This window comes from Mytilus californianus, unplaced genomic scaffold (genome assembly GCF_021869535.1).
Source record: "Mytilus californianus isolate M0D057914Y unplaced genomic scaffold, xbMytCali1.0.p SCAF_1, whole genome shotgun sequence".
Lineage (NCBI taxonomy): Eukaryota > Metazoa > Mollusca > Bivalvia > Mytilida > Mytilidae > Mytilus > Mytilus californianus.
Window position 1 is genome coordinate 99547416 of NW_026262581.1, and position 18875 is coordinate 99566290.

General features: G+C 34.0%; 1 protein-coding gene and 1 long non-coding RNA gene across 3 annotated transcripts in view; both read right to left on the bottom strand.

Moving 5' to 3' along the window:
* The window catches only part of LOC127727258 (CDK5 and ABL1 enzyme substrate 1-like), a 54932-nt gene extending 41220 nt beyond the window's left edge, over nt 1-13712 (bottom strand). For both annotated transcript variants that reach the window (XM_052234754.1, XM_052234750.1), the window contains exon 1: nt 13352-13712. In XM_052234754.1, coding sequence (XP_052090714.1) covers nt 13352-13692 — 341 coding nt within the window. In that variant the 5' untranslated portion in view covers nt 13693-13712. The remainder of the gene's footprint in view (nt 1-13351) is intronic.
* On the bottom strand, nt 4430-5890 carry LOC127727605 (uncharacterized). Its single transcript, XR_007993857.1, has 2 exons — nt 5191-5890; nt 4430-4791 (listed from the first exon to the last, which is right to left on the bottom strand). It is a non-coding gene; the product is annotated as an uncharacterized LOC127727605 (long non-coding RNA).
* Nucleotides 13713-18875: the final 5163 nt, after the last annotated feature.

Here is an 18875-nt window from a genome sequence, read left to right on the forward strand (position 1 = left end):
CTCTGTCTGATGGTCATGAAGGTGTTGCAAGGAACCCATATACCAAATATAGTTATCCTAATAGACCTATTGTTCATAATAAATGATAAATTCACATGACAAAAAGCCATAATTTTATTTTCAAGCAGTCGCTGAACCGATGAGGTCAAGGACAATGGGCATATGACAGACTGAAACTTCATAACATAAGGTATCAGCATACAAAGTATGAAACATCTAAGTCTTCTACCTTCTAAAATATAAAGTTTTATACAAATAGTTTACACTACCGCTGCAAGTTAGTAATCCCTAGGTTTCGCAAACTGCGGTGAAACACTGCGACTTTCGTCACAGGCAAGACAAAAAATAGTAGTTTTTTCAATTTTGTTTTATTTATTTACCAATAAATATTCCATATAACTTTTAAAAAAAGAGAAAAGAAATAAAATACTAATAAAAGAACAGAGTTCCAATGTCCCCCGCGTTGCACATATTTTATATTTCCAAGGGGCATAACTCTTTTAAAAAAAGTCGATCGTCCACCATTAAACTTGTCTGATATATTGCTGATATTAACCTATACTATAAGTTTTATAAAAATCTGGCAAGAATTGTACCCGTGAGAGCGCTAACGAGGCCATTTTCCATAAATTTAATATTTCCAAAGAAATTGTCTAAGAACTTAAAAAATTTTTAATTTACCTATTCAAACCATATCATTATTATTTGCTTTTATATATAAATCAGAAATAACCAATTTAAAATAGAAAATTTTTAAGAAAAAAAAAGGAAAAAAAATCCCCCCCCCCCCAAATTTGTTTAACCCCCTTATGATTCATCACCCCCAAACTCAATCCCAGCCTTCCCTTTGTGGTATGGTACCTTGCAGTACAATTTCAGAGGGATCCATACACTTGAACACAAGTTATTGTCTGGAAACTAGAAAATGCTTGTTTTTTGGCCCCTTTTTTGCCCCAAATTCCTAAACATTTAGGGCAATTACCCCCAAACTCAAACCCAGTTTTTCTTTTGTGATATGGAACCTTGTAGAACAATTTCATAAAGATCCATACACTTACACACAAGTTATTGTCCTGAAACTAGAAAAATGCTTGTTTTTTTGCCCCCTTTTTGGCCCCTAATTGATAAATTCCTAAAATTTTGAGGCAATTACCCCCAAAATCAATCCCAGCCTTCACTTTGTGGTATGGTACCTTGCAGAACAATTTCAGAGAGATCCATACACTTGAACACAAGTTATTGTCTGGAAACTAGAATAAAATGCTCCTCTGGGGCGCAGCTTGATACAACCGCAGAGGTCGAACCCTGAACAGTTGGGGCAAGTATGGACACAACATTCAAGCTTGATACAGCACTGAATTTGGATTGTAATTAAATATTTGACACAGCATAGGTTTCTCACACAGAATGAAAGTGGTCTAAGAACTTAAATTTTTTTAATTTACCTATTCAAACCATATCATTATTATTTGCTTTTATATATAAATCAGAAATAACCAATTTAAAATGGAAAATTTTAAAGAAAAAAAATATACATGTGATGGACTGTGAAACTCAGATCAGGAGATTGGGAAATTTTGGTCAGGAGATTAGGATTCAGATCAGGAGGTTTTTAATCGACATAAATTTTGTCGTAAATGTAACCGTGTGCTGTAAAAATTGTCTTTTAAAGTGTGTTTTCTTCAACTTTCAATCCGAATGTATTATGTATTATGTATTATGTTTATAGTACCCTTGTACTTATAAAGTTTCTTTATCTTTATATTCTACATGTTCAATCTAACATTCTTTGTTTTTTAGTATGTTCTTTAAATTTTTCAATTCATATCTTTTATATCATTATTCTATAGGACAACCATTGCAATCAGATCATTACCTATCTGCATTTGCAATTAAATTTATTTGAATAATCAGAAACTCATTAAAATTTGTAGCAAGGGCCATAGTTATTATACAAATTCAATTTAAGCCTTGAAAGAAAGTATAGAACCCTCAAATAATTTTCAAATTATTATTTTTTTATTTGTCCTAAGACATTTAAAATCATTTAATTACCATCCTTTTATGATTATTTGTTCAATTTATATTTTATTTATATTCTTTTAAAAATTTACATTATTTAAAGGAAAGTAACTTAAAACAGGATAAATCAAGGGAAGTAACCCAATAAATACACAAAGTTTTTATTACACAACAGCAGTTAGCCTGAGGTAAAAATCGTTGATTACCAGTATGTTTGACACCCAAGCTGACAAGTGAAGCCATATAATTATGCATGTTAATTGATTTACAGGTAAAATATAACTTCAGGTGATGTCAGTTACACCAGATGTCTGAGATGATATGTTGGGCAGAAATATTTCATACACAGGATTTTTTTCTCTTCAACGCAAGGTCGGGAGGAGACCAATGAAAACGGGATTATTGTACTCCCGTCCGGAGATTCACATGTATGATTAAAAAGGAAAAAAAAATCCCCCCCCCAATTTTTTTGAACCCCCTTATGATTCATCACCCCAAACTCAATCCCAGCTTTCCCTTTGTGGTATGGTACCTTGCAGTACAATTTCAGAGAGATCCATACACTTGAACACAAATTATTGTCTGGAAACTAGAAAAATGCTTGTTTTTTGGCCCCTTTTTGGCCCCAAATTCCTAAACGTTTAGGGCAATTACCCCCAAACTCAAACCCAGCTTTCCCTTTGTGATATGGAACCTTGCAGTACAATTTCATAAAGATCCATACACTTACACACAAGTTATTGTCATGAAACTAGAATAAAATGCTCCGCAGGGCGCAGCTTGATTCGACCGCAGAGGTCGAACCCTGAACAGTTGGGGCAAGTATGGACACAACATTCAAGCTTGATACAGCTCTGAATTTGGATTGTGATTAAATATCTGACACAGAATGAATGTGACCTCTTTAAGAACTTAAAAATTTTATGGACATTCACCTATTATGGTCCAATATCCAAAATCTAAATACATGGTTAGATTCAGCATATCAAAGAACCCCAAGAATTCAAATTTTGATGAAATCAAACAAAGTTTAATTTTGGACCCTTTTGACCTCAATGTGGACAAAGTTGATAACGGGGCCAAAAAATCTAAAATCTAAATACATGGTTAGATTCAGCATATCAAAGAACCCCATATTTTCAATTTTTGTTGAAATCAAACAAAGTTTAATTTTGGACCCTGATTTGGACCAACTTGAAAACTGGGCCCATAATCAAAAATCTAAATACATGTTTAGATTCAGCATATCAAAGAACCCTAAGAATTCAATTTTTGTTAAAATCAAACTAAGTTTAATTTTGGACCCTTTGGACCTTAATGTAGACCAATTTGAAAACGGAACCAAAAAATAAGAATCTAAATACACGGTTAGATTCGGCATATCAAAGAACCCCAATAATTCAATTTTTGATGAAATCAAACAAAGTTTAATTTTGGACCCTTTAGACCTCAATGTGGACCAATTCAAAAACGGGGACCAAAATCCAAAAACTTAATACATGGTTAGATTCAGCATATTAAAGAACCCCAAGAATTCAAGAATAAAACCCCATTGAAATTGGTCAAGAAATAAGCAATTTATACGAAGTATCTTCTTTTGCACAATACTGTGCAATTGAATATTTCTTGCTATTGCACAATACTGTACAATTGACAATTTCTAGCTATTGCGCAATATTGTGCTATTGGATATTTCTTGCTATTGCGCAATACTGTGCAATTGAAAATTTCTTGCTATTGCACAATACTTATTATATAATAATTTACACATCCTGTTTGGTGTGTATCTCCTACCATATCATTATTATTTGCTTTTAAATATAAATCAGAAATAACCAACTTAAAATGGAAAATTTTAAAAGAAAAAAAAAAGGAAAAAAAGAAAAAAAAAGGAAAAAAAAAAAAATCCCCCCCCAAATTTTTTGAACCCCCTTATGATTCATCACCCCCAAACTCAATCCCAGCCTTCCATTTGTGGTATGGTACCTTGCAGTACAATTTCAGAGAGATCCATACACTTGAACACAAGTTATTGTCTGGAAACTAGAAAAATGTGTTTTTGGCCCCTTTTTGGCCCCACATTCCTAAACGTTTAGGGCAATTACCCCCAAACTCAAACCCAGCTTTCCCTTTGTGATATGGAACCTTGTAGTACAATTTCAGAAAGATCCATACACTTACACACAAGTTATTGTCCTGAAACTAGAAAAATGCTTGTTTTTTGCCCCTTTTTGGCCCCTAATTCCTAAAATATTGAGGCAATTACCCCCATCATCAATCCCAGCCTTCCCTTTGTGGTATGGTACCTTGCAGTACAATTTCAGAGAGATTCATACACTTGAACACAAGTTAATGTCTGGAAACTAGAAAAATGCTTATTTTTGGCCCCTTTTTGGCCACCAATTCCTAAACGTTTTGGGCAATTACCCCCAAACTCAATTCCAGCTTTCCCTTTGTGATATGGAACCTTGTAGAACAATTTCAGAAATATCCAAACACTTACACACAAGTTATTGTCATGATACTAGAAAAATGCTTGTTTTTTGCCCCTTTTTTGGCCCCTAATTCCTAAAATTTTGAGGCAATTATCCCCAAAATCAATTCCAGCCTTCCCTTTGAGATATGGAACCTTGTGGTACAATGTCAGAGAGATCCATACACTTACACACAAGTTATTGTCTGGAAGTTACAAAAATGCTTATTTTTGGCCCCTTTTTGGCCCCTAATTCCTTTACTGTTGGTACCATAACCCCCAAAATCAATCCCAACCTTCCTTTTGTGGTATTGAACCTTGTGGTAAAATTTCATAGAGATCCATTCACTTAAACTAAAGTTAGAGTGCGAAAACCAATGTGTCTTCGGACGACGCCAGACGACGACGCCAACGTCATACCAATATACGACCACAAAAATTTTTTTGCGGTCGTATAAAAATGCTTGTTTTTTGCCCCTTTTTGGCCCCTTATTCCTAAAATTTGGAGGCAATTACCCCCAAAATCAATCCCATCATTCCCTTTGTGATATGGAACCTTGTGGTACAATGTCAGAGAGATCCATACACTTACACACAAGTTATGTCTGGAAGTTACAAAAATGCTTATTTTTGGCCCCTTTTTGGCCCCTAATTCCTTAACTGTGGGTACCATAACCCCCAAAATCAATCCCCACCTTCCTTTTGTGGTATTTAACCTTATGGTAAAATTTCATAGAGATCTATTCACTTAAACTAAAGTTAGAGTGCGAAAACTAATGTGTCTTCGGACGACGACGACGACGACGACGCCAACGTCATACCAATATACGACCACAACAATTTTTTTGCGGTCGTATAAAAATGCTTATTTTTTGCCCCTTTTTGGCCCCTTATACCTAAACGTTTTGGGCAATTACCCCCAAACTCAATTCCAGCTTTCCCTTTGTGATATGAAACCTTGTAGTACAATTTCAGAAAGATCCATAGACTTACACACATGTTATTGTCATGAAACTAGAAAAATGCTTGTTTTTTGCCCCTTCTTTTGTCCCTAATTCCTAAAATTTTGAGGCAATTACCCCCAAAATCAATCCAAGCATTTCCTTTGAGATATGGAACCTTGCAGTACAATTTCAGAGAGATCAATACACTTGAACACAAGTCATTGTCTGGAAACTAGAAAATGCTTATTTTTTGCCCCTTTTTTGCCCCTTATTCCTAAACGTTTTGAGCAATTACCCCCAAACTCAATCCCAGCTTTCCCTTTGTGATATGAAACCTTGTAGTACAATTTCAGAAAGATCCATAGACTTACACACAAGTTATTGTCATGAAACTAGAAAAATGCTTGTTTTTTGCCCCCTTTTTTGCCCCTAATTCCTACAATTTTGAGGCAATTACCCCCAAAATCAATCTTAACATTCCCTTTGTGATATGGAACCTTGTGGTACAATGTCAGAGAGATCCATACACTAACACACAAGTTATTGTCATGAAACTAGAAAAATGCTTGTTTTTTGCCCCTTTTTGGCTCCTAATTCCTAAAATTTGGAGGCAATCACCCCAAAAATCAATCCCAGCATTCCCTTTGTGATATGGAACCTTGTGGTACGATTTCAGAGAGATTCATACACTTACACACAAGTTATGTCTGGAAGTTACAAAAATGCTTATTTTTGGCCCCTTTTTGGCCCCTAATTCCTTAACTGTTGGTACCATAACCCCTCAAATCGTTCCCAACCTTCCTTTTGTGGTATTGAACCTTATGGTAAAATTTCATAGAGATGTATTCACTTAAACTAAAGTTAGAGTGCGAAAACCAATGTGTCTTCGGACGACAACGACGACGATGCCGCCGCCGCCGTCATGCCAATATACGACCGCAAATTTTTTTTCAATTCTATAAAAAAGTCGGTCGTCCACCATTATAGAACTTGTATGAGATATTGCTGATATTAACCTATACTATAATTTTTATAAAAATCTGGCAAGAATTGTACCCGTGAGAGCACTAACGAGGCCATTTCCCATAAATCTAATATTTCCAAGGGTCATAACTCTTTTAAAAAAGTAGATCGTCCACCATTATAGAACTTGTCCGAGATATTATTGATATTAACCTATAGTATAAGTATTATAAAAATCTGGAAAGAATTGTACCCGTGAGAGTGCTAACAAGACCGGATGGACACACGGACGGATGCCCGATATTTCCATGTTCCTGGCAAAGCGTTACATGGGGGACAATTTACTTTGAAACATTTCATTAAATCCTACTGAAGGACTTTTAAACAAGCATTCTGAGAGTATTGCATGGCAATACATAGTCCCCTACCGGTTAAAAATTCATTGTACTGGAACAAAATGCGAACTTGATCTATAACTTGTCATGGTGTAAATTATATAACAAATATCAAGTCAATGTCTTCAAGCATGACGAAAAAAAGTGTGGAAAACTGATTATTTAAGTGAATTTTCTAAGTCCAAGGACCATAACTCTTCACACAATCATCAGACCAGAACAAAATTCGAACTTGATGTGTAACTTGTCATGATAAAACAATATACCATTATCAAATCAATATCTTCAAGCACAAAGAAAATAAATGGGGAATGTGTTCATGGGACACAGATGATGCCCCCACTTGCATATAATGTTATAAAGGGATATAACTCAAGAACTGTAAAAGTGACGCCACCCAAATTTGTATTTGATCTGAGTTTTGTGGTAATAAGCATTGTGTATACGTTTCATAACATTTGGTTGAGGCAAACTAAAGAAAGAGAACGGAAACGAAAAATTCAGCAATTTTTCCATTTGTAGAGGGGCATAACTCTAGAACAGCAAAAGTGACACAACCAAAATTCGAACTTGATCTGTGTTTTGTGGTAATAAGAATTGTGTATAAGTTTCATAATATTTGGTTGAGGCAAACTAAAGTTAAAAAACGGAAACAAAAAATTCAGCAATTTTTCCATTTATAAAGGGGCATAACTCTAGAACGGTATAAGTGACGCCACCAAAATTCAAACTTGATCTGTGTTTTGTGGTAATAAGCATTTTGTACAAGTTTCATAACATTTGGTTGAGGCAAACTAAAGTTATAGAATGGAAACAAAAAATTCAGCAATTTTTCCCATTTGTAAAGGGGCTGAACTCTAGAACAGTTAAAGTGACGCCACCAAAATTCAAACTTGATTTGTGTTTTGTGGTTATAAGCATTTTGTACAAGTTTCATATCATTTGGATGAGGTAAACTAAAGTTAAAGAATGGAAACAAAAAATTCAGCAATTTTTCCATTTGTAAAGGGCTGAACTCTAGAACGGTTGAAATGACGCCACCAAATTTTAAACTTGATCTGTGTTTTGTGGTAATAAGCATTGTGTATAAGTTTCATAACATTTGGTTGAGGCTAACTTAAGTTAGAGAATGGAAACCAATTTTGGGACGTACGTACGGACAAGGGTAAAACTTAAAGCCCCCTCCGCTACGGTGGGGGCAATAAAAGTGTGGAAAACTGATTTGCCGGCCTGACGGATGGACAGACAGACAGACAGAGTGCAAACCCAAAGTCTCCTTCAAAACTGATTTGCCGGACAGACAGACAGACAGACAGACAGACAGACAGACAGACAGAGTGCAAACCCAAAGTCCCCTTCAAGTCGGTAGGGGACTAAAAAAAAAAAACACAAACATATAAAAATTCACAACTATAGTTTCTTAAATTTTGTTCAATTTACAGTGCATGGCCAAAAGTATTCCTCACATTCAGTTTTCCCCTATAAATTTCATAAAAACTACATTTTTTTAAAAAAAATTATTGTGGGGTCATTTCTGGTTGGATTTTAATCAACTTGGTAAAATCAAAAAGGTTTCTGTTTTGAGCAAAAAATTGAACCAATTTTTGTTATATACTCCAAATTTTATTTCTATCAAATAAGCATGATAAATGTTTTGTTTTCATAAGAATACAGGCGACCATATCTATTTAAAAGAATGTATTATATGTTAATTAAGCATTGTAATTAGTATTTATTTTCCTAAAGATTGAAACATCATATCTTGTTTCGACAAATCAGATATGGGTAACCTATTTAAGGAATAAAAGGTTTCAAATTTTAAGAAAATATTCCTATTTAAGGCACAGAAATAATGTATCCAAATATTTCCTACATGAAAACAAGAATATCTTTAATAATAAACAGTTAATCTTTATAAAAACAACCACATGTATTATACCGTTTAGTTCATCGGACACTATAATCAACAGATCAAGAACTTGCTACATGTACAAACCTCATCATGAGACCTTCTAATCAACAGATCAATAAATGCATTAGTAAAATTTTTATTCTAAAAATGCATAATTAAAATTCATTTATCTTTTATTTGTTTTCTATAACTATTAGCATTTACTTTTCCTTAGTGCTGGTTCAGTTAATTCGCATGCAAGATTAAGAGTGATTTTTTCTCATTGGTTCAGTGAATTTTATATTTTACCTAGCTTGTCCATTTCAACTGGTCCTGCTTGTAATTTCTACTCAGTAAAGTTTTCTTTTCAAATCACTATATTCGTATGGTCATTCTGCTAATCAGTTTTCTTTGAACAGGTCATAATTTTTATCAAGTTGATGCATCGATGGACTACATTTATTATTCTTAAAAAGTGAAATATAAAAAGAAATATTTTAGAATTGAGTTCGTCGAATCAATACTGAATGTTTTTTTTGTTGTTTATCTTAATTATTTTAATTATGTTAAGTAGAGTATTTACGGTACTAGTTATTCAAACTTTGATATGAGTTCATGCAGAATATTTTCGGTACTAGTTAATCTTACTTTGAGATGAGTTCACGCCGGCGAAGAAATCTTCCATGTCTGAATTATAAGAAATTAAATTTTCTTGGTCTTTCAGATACTAAGTTTGAAAGTATTTTTCAGAATAATAATATGGATGAAGAATTGAACCTTTCAATCTCAGCTGATGACGACTTTGGTGGTCTGGATCTAGAAGAAGATCCAACGGCAGGAGACTCGTCTTTGGTTAGGGATAAGCAGGTGGAAGGTGCCAAGGTGTTAAGGCCGGACAAAATTCACGGAGAGGAACAACCTGTTGTGTCCGAGGAAGAAAGTGGCGACGAGGATTTGGTACTTCATCTTTAGTTGTTAAAGGAGAAGCTAGATTCCCTTAAGAAGGAGAAGCTGAAGAAGGATATCCGCAAATTAGAGCAGGAGATGGAGCTACTTACTATAGATTCAAAGACTAAGGCAGCGAAACCGAAGAAAAAATCTGGTGAGGTCATTAATTCGAATGTTACCATCAATGATCTGAGTAAATTAAAAAAATTATGTTCAACAGTGAAATCTCAAATGTATACTTTAGGTCTTGAGTTAGATAGTGAACAAGATCATACTTGTAAAAAATCTAATTCTAAGTCTCAAAAAGAAGCTGTCGATGTTGGTGCATCAAAACAAAAATTGAAACCTAAAGAAAAGATAAAGCGGAACACAAAAACAAACGCTAAATTAAAATATAATCCAAGTTCTAATTCTGAATTATGGCATTGCGATGCAGATTCTGAATTTGAAAAACGTTCGAAGCGTAAATTGTGTTCAAAATTAAAAAAAGATGGTCTTGACAGCTCTAAATTGAAAAGCAAGAAGAAGTTATCAAAGCATAAAAACAAATCTAGAAGGAATCTGAAGATTAAATTAAAACCAGATTCTGATTCTGAATCTTCGAGTAGCGATTTAAATTCTGAGTTTGTTTCTTCTGATTCTGCGGACTCTTTTGATTACGGTAAATATGATTGGAGTGGTCATAATTATAAATCTAGCAGGAACAAAATCAGGGACTGTTTTAAAATCCTCGGACAAAGTGAAAAATCCTCAGTATTTTCCTCACAATTTTTTACAATTTGAAAACATAAATAAAGACTTGAAATTCAAGCAGTTGAATTTTAAACAATTTGTAGCGGGGGAATTGGAGATAATATATAATTTTTGTAATGATAAATCTGAAAAAGAGGGCAGGTTAAAATTACTGCATCAAATTTCATATTTTTCTTCCATTTATCAATGGTCGGCTATTTTGGTCTTTTACGCTGCTTGGTTATGTCAAATAGAAATAGGCAAAAAAAGTTGGAGTGATGATCCACAAATTTTGGAGAGTGCAATATTGACTGGTAAAATGTTTAGTTTTGATAAAACTGACTCAAAGTTTAACAAAACCCAGTCTTCGAAATCCACAGTTTGGTTTTGTTACAAGTATCAAAGAAATAAATGTGAGGAAAAGACAACACCACCATAATGATACGATTAGGGGGGTTGTTCGATCTATGTTACATATTTGTGCAACATGTTTACAAAAAGATGGTACGCAATGGAACCATCCTGAATGTGCTGAGTCATGTCCACATAAACGTAAATGACTATGTACATGTAATATAGGGAACATAAATTCTATATTTGATGGTGATCACTGTCAGTCAGGGGTACTACTTCTACAAGTAATTTTTATTTACTTGAAGAAGTAAATATTAATATACTTATATAAGTAAATTTGTAGGATACTTATACAAGTGTCTTTTATTTACTTGTATAGGTAAATTATTTTTTGGCCTATTTATGTCCCTTAGACATTCAGATTTTTTTACTTATACAAGTAAAAAAGTCATCCTATCTTCCTTTCTGGAATTCTTAGAACTTCTTTGCTCTAACAGAATTTTGAATTGTCTGTCCTTTGCAGATGTCTTTACTAATCATTTAAGTGTAATTTCATAGATAATGAAAATCTCATTTGTCTGTTATCTTCAGAACACTGCTCATTTACAAGCCCCAAGGAGCAATTTTTGAAGGCCTTGCGCAAATACTTAAGATCTTTGCACAATCAGTTTCTTTGTTGAATTAATGAGATGAAACATTGAACTCTTATCAAAAATTATGAGCTAACCTGAGAAAAATTGTTAAAGGCATGATTTTACATCTCAAAACTTAAGATTTTTTGTGGAATTGTAAAAAAAATTTACTTATACAAGTAAATTTTTGAGAAAATTAAGGGGAGATTATTCAAACATTATAATTAACTTATATAAGTATATTTTATTTACTTCTTCAAGTAAATAAAGATTACTTGTACAAGTAGTACCCCTGACTGACTGTGCAATGTGTAAAGAAGTTTACTTTTAGAAGTTGGTCACACTTCTGATCTTATAGATTTACATAATCAGTTAGTTTTTTTTTCAAATACTTACAATTTTGAGTGTTTAAATATTTATTTATTTTAAGTTGAATATACGATTTTGGCCTTCTCAGTTCGAGTTTTATTTTGACAAAGTCATTTGTGAATTTTTAGAATTTGGTTGGCCATTTGGAATAAAATACCTAGAAAATCTTGCTCTTGTCGAAAGAAATGTAGAAATCACACTGGGGCTGGGTTTTATCCCAAAGACATAGAAAAGTATATTAAGAAAGAGAAAACGTATTGTGCAGAGTTAGGCCCATTCAAAGTTAATCCCTTTTCTGATAAGTTGGTTATATCTCCTCTTAATTCTGTTCCGAAATCTGGTTCTGTTGAAAGAAGGGTCTTTATGGATCTTAGTCACCCAAAGGGTCATTCTGTGAATGACTGTTTTGAATGAATGAATGAATATTTGGGAGATAGAGTTTGATCTTCATTATCCTAATGTTGATAAACTAGTTGACATTATTAAGAGTAAGGGTCCGAATTGTTTAGTTTTCAAGAGGGATCTTCGTCATGCATATAGACAAATATTATTAGACCCAAGGTCTATAGTTTTGTTGGTTTTTCTTGGCGTGATCACATTTTTGTCGATTGTGTTTTGCCAATGGGTTTGAGATCATCAGCCTATATTTGTCAACGTATCACTAATGCGATCAAACCATTGCTACAGTGATGAATCTGAAAACACATCACACGGTATAGCTGACTCATATTAACCCTGAAACCAAATTTCAGAAATCCTTGTAATGTAGTTCCTGAGAAAGATGCGACGAAAAAATATTCATGGGACGGACAGACTGATGGATGGAAGGATGGACAGACAGAGGTTAAACGGAAGCAAGACAATTCGCCCCACTGCCAAATCGCCCCACACAAAATCGCCCCCCTTTTTCACCAACACGCCCCACTTTCTAAAAAATCGCTCCACTCTGGTTAACCAACTCGCCCCACTCATGAAAAGGTACGTAACAGAAATGCTGATACTTACTTCTTTCTGCTTTATTTCAACCAAAAGAAAAGATTTAAAAAAACAAGATGCATTTTAAGGTTTTCATCAGTATTCATTTAATTCATAAGTGGGGCAAATTGGTAGGCCTTAATTCAGTACAGTTTATTTCTTTTATTCATTAGTGGGGCGAGTTGGCAGACTTTTATTCAATGGGATTAAACTCCTTTTCATAAGTGGGACGAGTTGGTAGTCATTAATGCAGTAAGATGTTATTCTTTTTTCCATAAGTGGGGCGAGTTGGCAGACCTATATTCAACGCGATTTTATCCTTTTTCATAAATAAGTGGGGCGAGTAGGCAGGACTAAATTCATCAGGATTTTGCTATTTTTCATAAGTGGGGCGAGTCAGTAGACCTTTATTCAGCGAGATTTTAACCTTTTTCATAAGTGGGGCGAGTTGGCAGACCTATATTCAACGGGATTTTACCCTTTTTCATAAGTGGAGTGAGTTGGTAAACACGAGTGGGGCGAGTTGGTGAAAAAGTGGGGCGAGTTGGTGAAAAAGTGGGGTGATTTGGCAGTGGGGCGAGTTGTCATGGATTCAGGAAAAACAGTTTACCCCCACTTTTTTAAAGCAAAAAAAATAATAATACTACATGTACCTAAACAATTTTTTTGGTGTAATTACTCCCTGATTTTCCAAAAATACATTCAAATTAGCAGAATCCATAGAATTTTTTCTACATTTGATGCCTGTATCACTTCCTGGCTTCTTATGAGAGACACAGTTTATTTGATCGGTGACGAGACGTTCGGCTTCCACGTCTTCACTTATTTCAAGCTCACACTCTGACTCCTCTTTCAGTCTGTGGTGTTTCCTATTGAACATGGCATATTTAGTGTCTTTGTGGGTCCCATCTAAAGAAATATTGGATAAGAAATTAACTGCTGCAGTTTTTCTTCTTGATTTTCTTTTCAGATATTTCATATTGGCTGCTGCCATTCTCAGCTGTTGCTGTTGATGGGTTGTGTTTTTTTCACACTCACCAGCGTTCTCTTAATTTGTATCAAAACGTTGCAATGTGGCATGATATTATTAACAATGAATAGCCGTTAATATAAATAAGTACTGTGCATGGATACAAGTTTTCGTCAATTGCGATGTATTGCTAAACAATTTAATATAAAACCACTTTTTTATCTCCTTCTTCTTCTATTGGATATCCGCCCTATTTGCAAGGTCATCGCATTAATAATAATATATGCATGTCTTTAAAAAACAAAATTAACACAAATAGGAATACCACACTGAAAATGCGTCATCAAAATGACTATAAGGTTTTCTAGAGTTTTCTGAACCTCGACCATGTTTGAAGGAACTTTGACAGTCTTGGGTTCACTTTTTGAAAGATATCATTGACAATCATCAGTTTCCTCAGAAAAAAATCTGCAAGGATATGTTAAAGCCCATCCATTCAAGGTTACACAATTGTGAGCTGGAATCATATGGTTATTACAACTCACTTGAAAATTGTCTATTTTGCAAGTTTTCATTTTAAACTAAAAAAGAACTTGAAACACCGTCAGTTTTGCCCAAATCAAGGATTTGTATAGTATACTATACAAATCCTTTCCCAATTGCAGGGATAATGTGTGTTATGATATTAATCAATGAACCATTGACTGCTAGTCTGGAAGTTTTTGCAGATATTACCTCCGGGTTCCCGTATGCGAAATTAAAATTGTGCTATCATCTGCATACACTGATAATTTATATTCAGCGCTAACGCTAATAGACATGTCCTTTACACAATATAAGAATACAAGGGAACCCAAAATACATGATTGATGTTCACCACATATGTAACCGTTTGAAAATTAGATTCAACATCATTACTTAATGTTGCTTTCATGTCGATCCGGCCCCACGTCGATCCGGCCCAAGTCGATCCGTCCCACGTCAATCCGGCCCAACGTCGATCCGGCCCATATTTTAAGTCGATCCGGCCCAATAAAAAAATATATTTATAAGGAATAAAAATAAAGATATATATTAATTGTAATTCATAAATGTTTATGAATTTTATTATAATGTAAAAGGTGTACGGTAAAAAAAAAATGGCCTTTGACAAATATTTTCTTATGAGTTTAAAACAACTATATGTTGATTATGTTTTCATTACAAGATTTCAAGATTAATGGATATAATTATAATAAAAACGTATATAACAGAATTTAGTACAATCAACAGACATCAACATCAATCAGCAGTAATTAGCATTTTCTTTCAATTGACTGTGATCTTAACAAGTCTTTCATCCTGTGTAATAACAAATAATTACATACACAACGGTACAAGCCGATCCCCAAGCTGATACATACAAACTTTGTTTTTGTTTTAAGTTCTTAAAACTTCTCAAATGGCATCAAACTCCACTTCTACAAGATGGTTCCAGCGCTCATCAAGGAAGCCAAAACTGTTTCGAGGCAAGTGCGTCTGGAAGATGAACAGAGTCTTGCCCGTTGGCAACGCACCAACACTGTGTATCATCGCCACCGGAAATTGGGTACTAACGAAGCGGAGAGAAATGGAAAAAAAAAGTAAACAAGGTAAGAATTCATTCAATTTAAAGCATTTCTACTGATTTGACAATGGTACCGCTTAAGAAATGATTTTCTGATATATAATTCTTTAAATTATTAGGCCGATAAGTACAAAATTAAGACAAAATTTTGTGTTATACTCCAAAACTTGCCACTTAGTACCTGAAAATTTCGAGGTCGATTGTCCTCTGTCGCCCCATTGACAAGATATTCAACTGTTTTTCATTATTTTTCCAGACACGTTTTTAGATTGTGATAGTGTGACATCATATTGACTGAAATCTGTTGTCATAAAGATGTTTTTAAAAGAATATGGACCAAAACATTGTTTGTTTATTGTCCACCCACAACCCATCCCCGAAATGTTCATCACTTATATGCAAATGCTGACTAATGTTGTATGGTTAAAACATTTGGTTGAGGCAATCTAAAGCTTGAGAACAGAAACGACAGCTTTAGCTTTTTTTCATTTATAAAAGGGCATAACTCAAGAACGGTAACAGTGACGCTACCCAATTTATAACTTGATCTGTGTTTTGTGGTGATAAGCATTTCGTGTAAGTTTTAAAACATTTGGTTAAGGCATACTAAAGTTAGAGAACGGAAACCAATTATTGGGACTTTCTGGACGTACGGGAGGGACGGGTCGGACATGGGTACCCTCGTCAAATCAGTAGAAATGCTTTAAATTGAATGAATTCTTACCTTGTTTACTTTTTTTTCCATTTCTCTCCGCTTCGTTAGTACCCAATTTCCGGTGGCGATGATACACAGTGACCAAGTATCAACGGTCACAGGGACGCCTCTCTTCACTATGGGAGCAACTTCAAGACGGTACCATCACCACCTCCTTCTTCCTTCGTGCCGTCGGACACATGTACGACATTCCTGTGCCAAACCCAGAACCAGAAGAAGACACTGACAGCGAGTGATTTAATTGACATTGAGTGAACTGTATGACTTGTATTATGTTAGTGCATATATGGCTACAATCTATATGTTTATATAACATTTATTTATTAAATGCTTAATGAGTATTCTTTATGTTTAGAATAATATAGTGCGTTTTTTCTTGGTGAGCTAATCAAATTGAACAGTTATAGTGCTGTTAGTTGTTCTATATATTATATATGTACTGCGTATGATAGTTACTGTATTATATGTTATTGTAGTGCTGCAAGTGTGACCCCTTTTATATTATGTAAGTGACAGTGTAACTGTTAGTGTAAATGATTTAAGAGTTATATATATTTATGTGAGTGTCAGAGCATAGATGTATAAACCCTATGGTCAGAGATAGTGTGTTTGTTAGTGTGTATGAATTTATTGTTATTATAGTAGTGCTGATATTATATTTTAGAGAGTGAAAATGTGCATTCAGTGTGATTATTTTGTTATTATCTTGCAATAAAGAATAATGGATACTCATATAACTTGTTTTTTTATCTACACACAACTATTCAAAATATTGTCGACTATATTCGATATTACAAAAACAAAAACATGTATTATAGAAGCCTCTGATGGTACCTGAAAAAAAAATACAATTAATTATTATAACACATAACACCAAACAAAAGATCAAACTATAAAGACCTTGTTGATTACGTAACTTTAATCAATCAGGATTTGATTGAATTAAGTGATTACGAGTGGCATTACCTTAGTTCACAATCATTAGACAATTGTTGAATAAACAAACCAATTATAGACTAATGATTTGATTAAACAAGTCATTATGATGAGTTAAATTTTATAGGTTCCATTGGACTGTAAATATTTATTTAGCTATTCTGTGTCTGAATTAACTAAAATAAAAATCGCCATGACATTCAAAGTTATCATGGAAAATAACTTCATATTAAAATATGTTGAAGCTGCTATAAAAATTGCACAAATTGTCAATCACACTCATTTTCGTATCGATGTAAAATAATTCTTTGACTGGTACTCCAATATTTCACTTACCTGTTGTCATCCATCAACGATACTTTTTACAAATTCCATTTATACTGTTAAAAATTTGTCACAAAATCCTTCAAAGTCAATATAGTTTATTCATTTTTTATTATGGGGCCGGATCGACGTAGGGACGGATCGACGTGGGCCGGATCGACTTGGGACGGATCGACTTTGGGCCGGATCGACTTGGGGCCGGATCGGTTTGGGGACGGAACGACCGGATACCCTTAATGTTTCAGCTGCCTCTATGTCATATATGATTCAAACTATTCTATGTTTTTTACGCCCATTGTTTGTGGTATAACTTCAAGTTATAAAATAGAATGATCAACTATATCAAAAGCTGTTTGCAAATTCAGCCAGAGAAATGAAATTCATATGTTGTATGATATGTCTTTGATTCGGCATATCATATTGGTCACAGCAGAGACATATAATATTATATGTGTTACATGTCTCTGGTCACAGTAAAGCCCCAGACAGAAGACTTGGTCAAGTAAATGAACTTAACATGTATCCGTAGAATACGAGGCCCTGAAGCCTGATTGACAGCTATATAAAAAAATATTTTAACTAAATAATTTTCAAGTTGAGAATAAACCGATTTCTTAAGAATTCAGTTAGATACTATAACCAAAAGGCATTGGCTACGGTTACATTGAAATGTAACAATAATAAAAAAGTTATTGTTACATTAGAGACTAATTGCCGGAATGCAGGGTTGGGTAAAAATAAGGACCTGATTCATGCCAAGAAATTGCCTCCGTTGAAATTCTGCAAACACCCCATAGAGCAAATTACATGGATGATTAATATTGACCATTTGGTATATGGCCGTTTTCTAAGCGACACGTACATGAAGGTCATAAATTAATTTGTTGAATGAAATCAAATCTTTAGCTACTAATGAGTGCCGTAGGAGGTCGACCGGAATTTTTAGCGAGGATTTCTTGGCATGTAATTACGAATGTAACAATAATATTCGTATCTACGGATACGTTGTGTTATTGTTACGTTATATTTATTAAACCAGAGACATATATGTCTCTGATTAAACTTAAACCTTCTATAGTTTTGTTGACGTCTCTGAGTAATGGACTTCTGTCATTATTCAACAAATGGTGTTCAAATAGTTTAAAGTATTAAATGTTTTGATGTTCTTCAAGATACTACTACAGTTTAGCAGTGCCAAAGGCGAAAAATATAGTTCACGGATGGTTCTATGTTAAGAAGAAAAGTGCACCCTTATTACTGTCATTATATTTTGAACAATGGATGAAGTGATACCTATTATCAACACTGCCATTGTAAATAAAAATTAAAAAAAATGCATGCAATATTGTAAACTCAAATAAAAGTTTTCAAGTTTTATTTTAATACATATTACTAGTCCCAGCATACATTAAAGAGCATAAAGGTAACAATAACACAACGTAACCGTAGACACAAATATTATAGTTACATTCGTAATTAATCGGTTCCTTACCCTGCATTCCGGCAATAGTCTCTACTGAGCGATAACTTTTTTATTATTGTTACATTTCAATGTAACCGTAGCCAGTGCCTAACCAAAACGCGCACAGGCAAATAGTTTTCAACATCTAGCCTGATGTTCTTCTT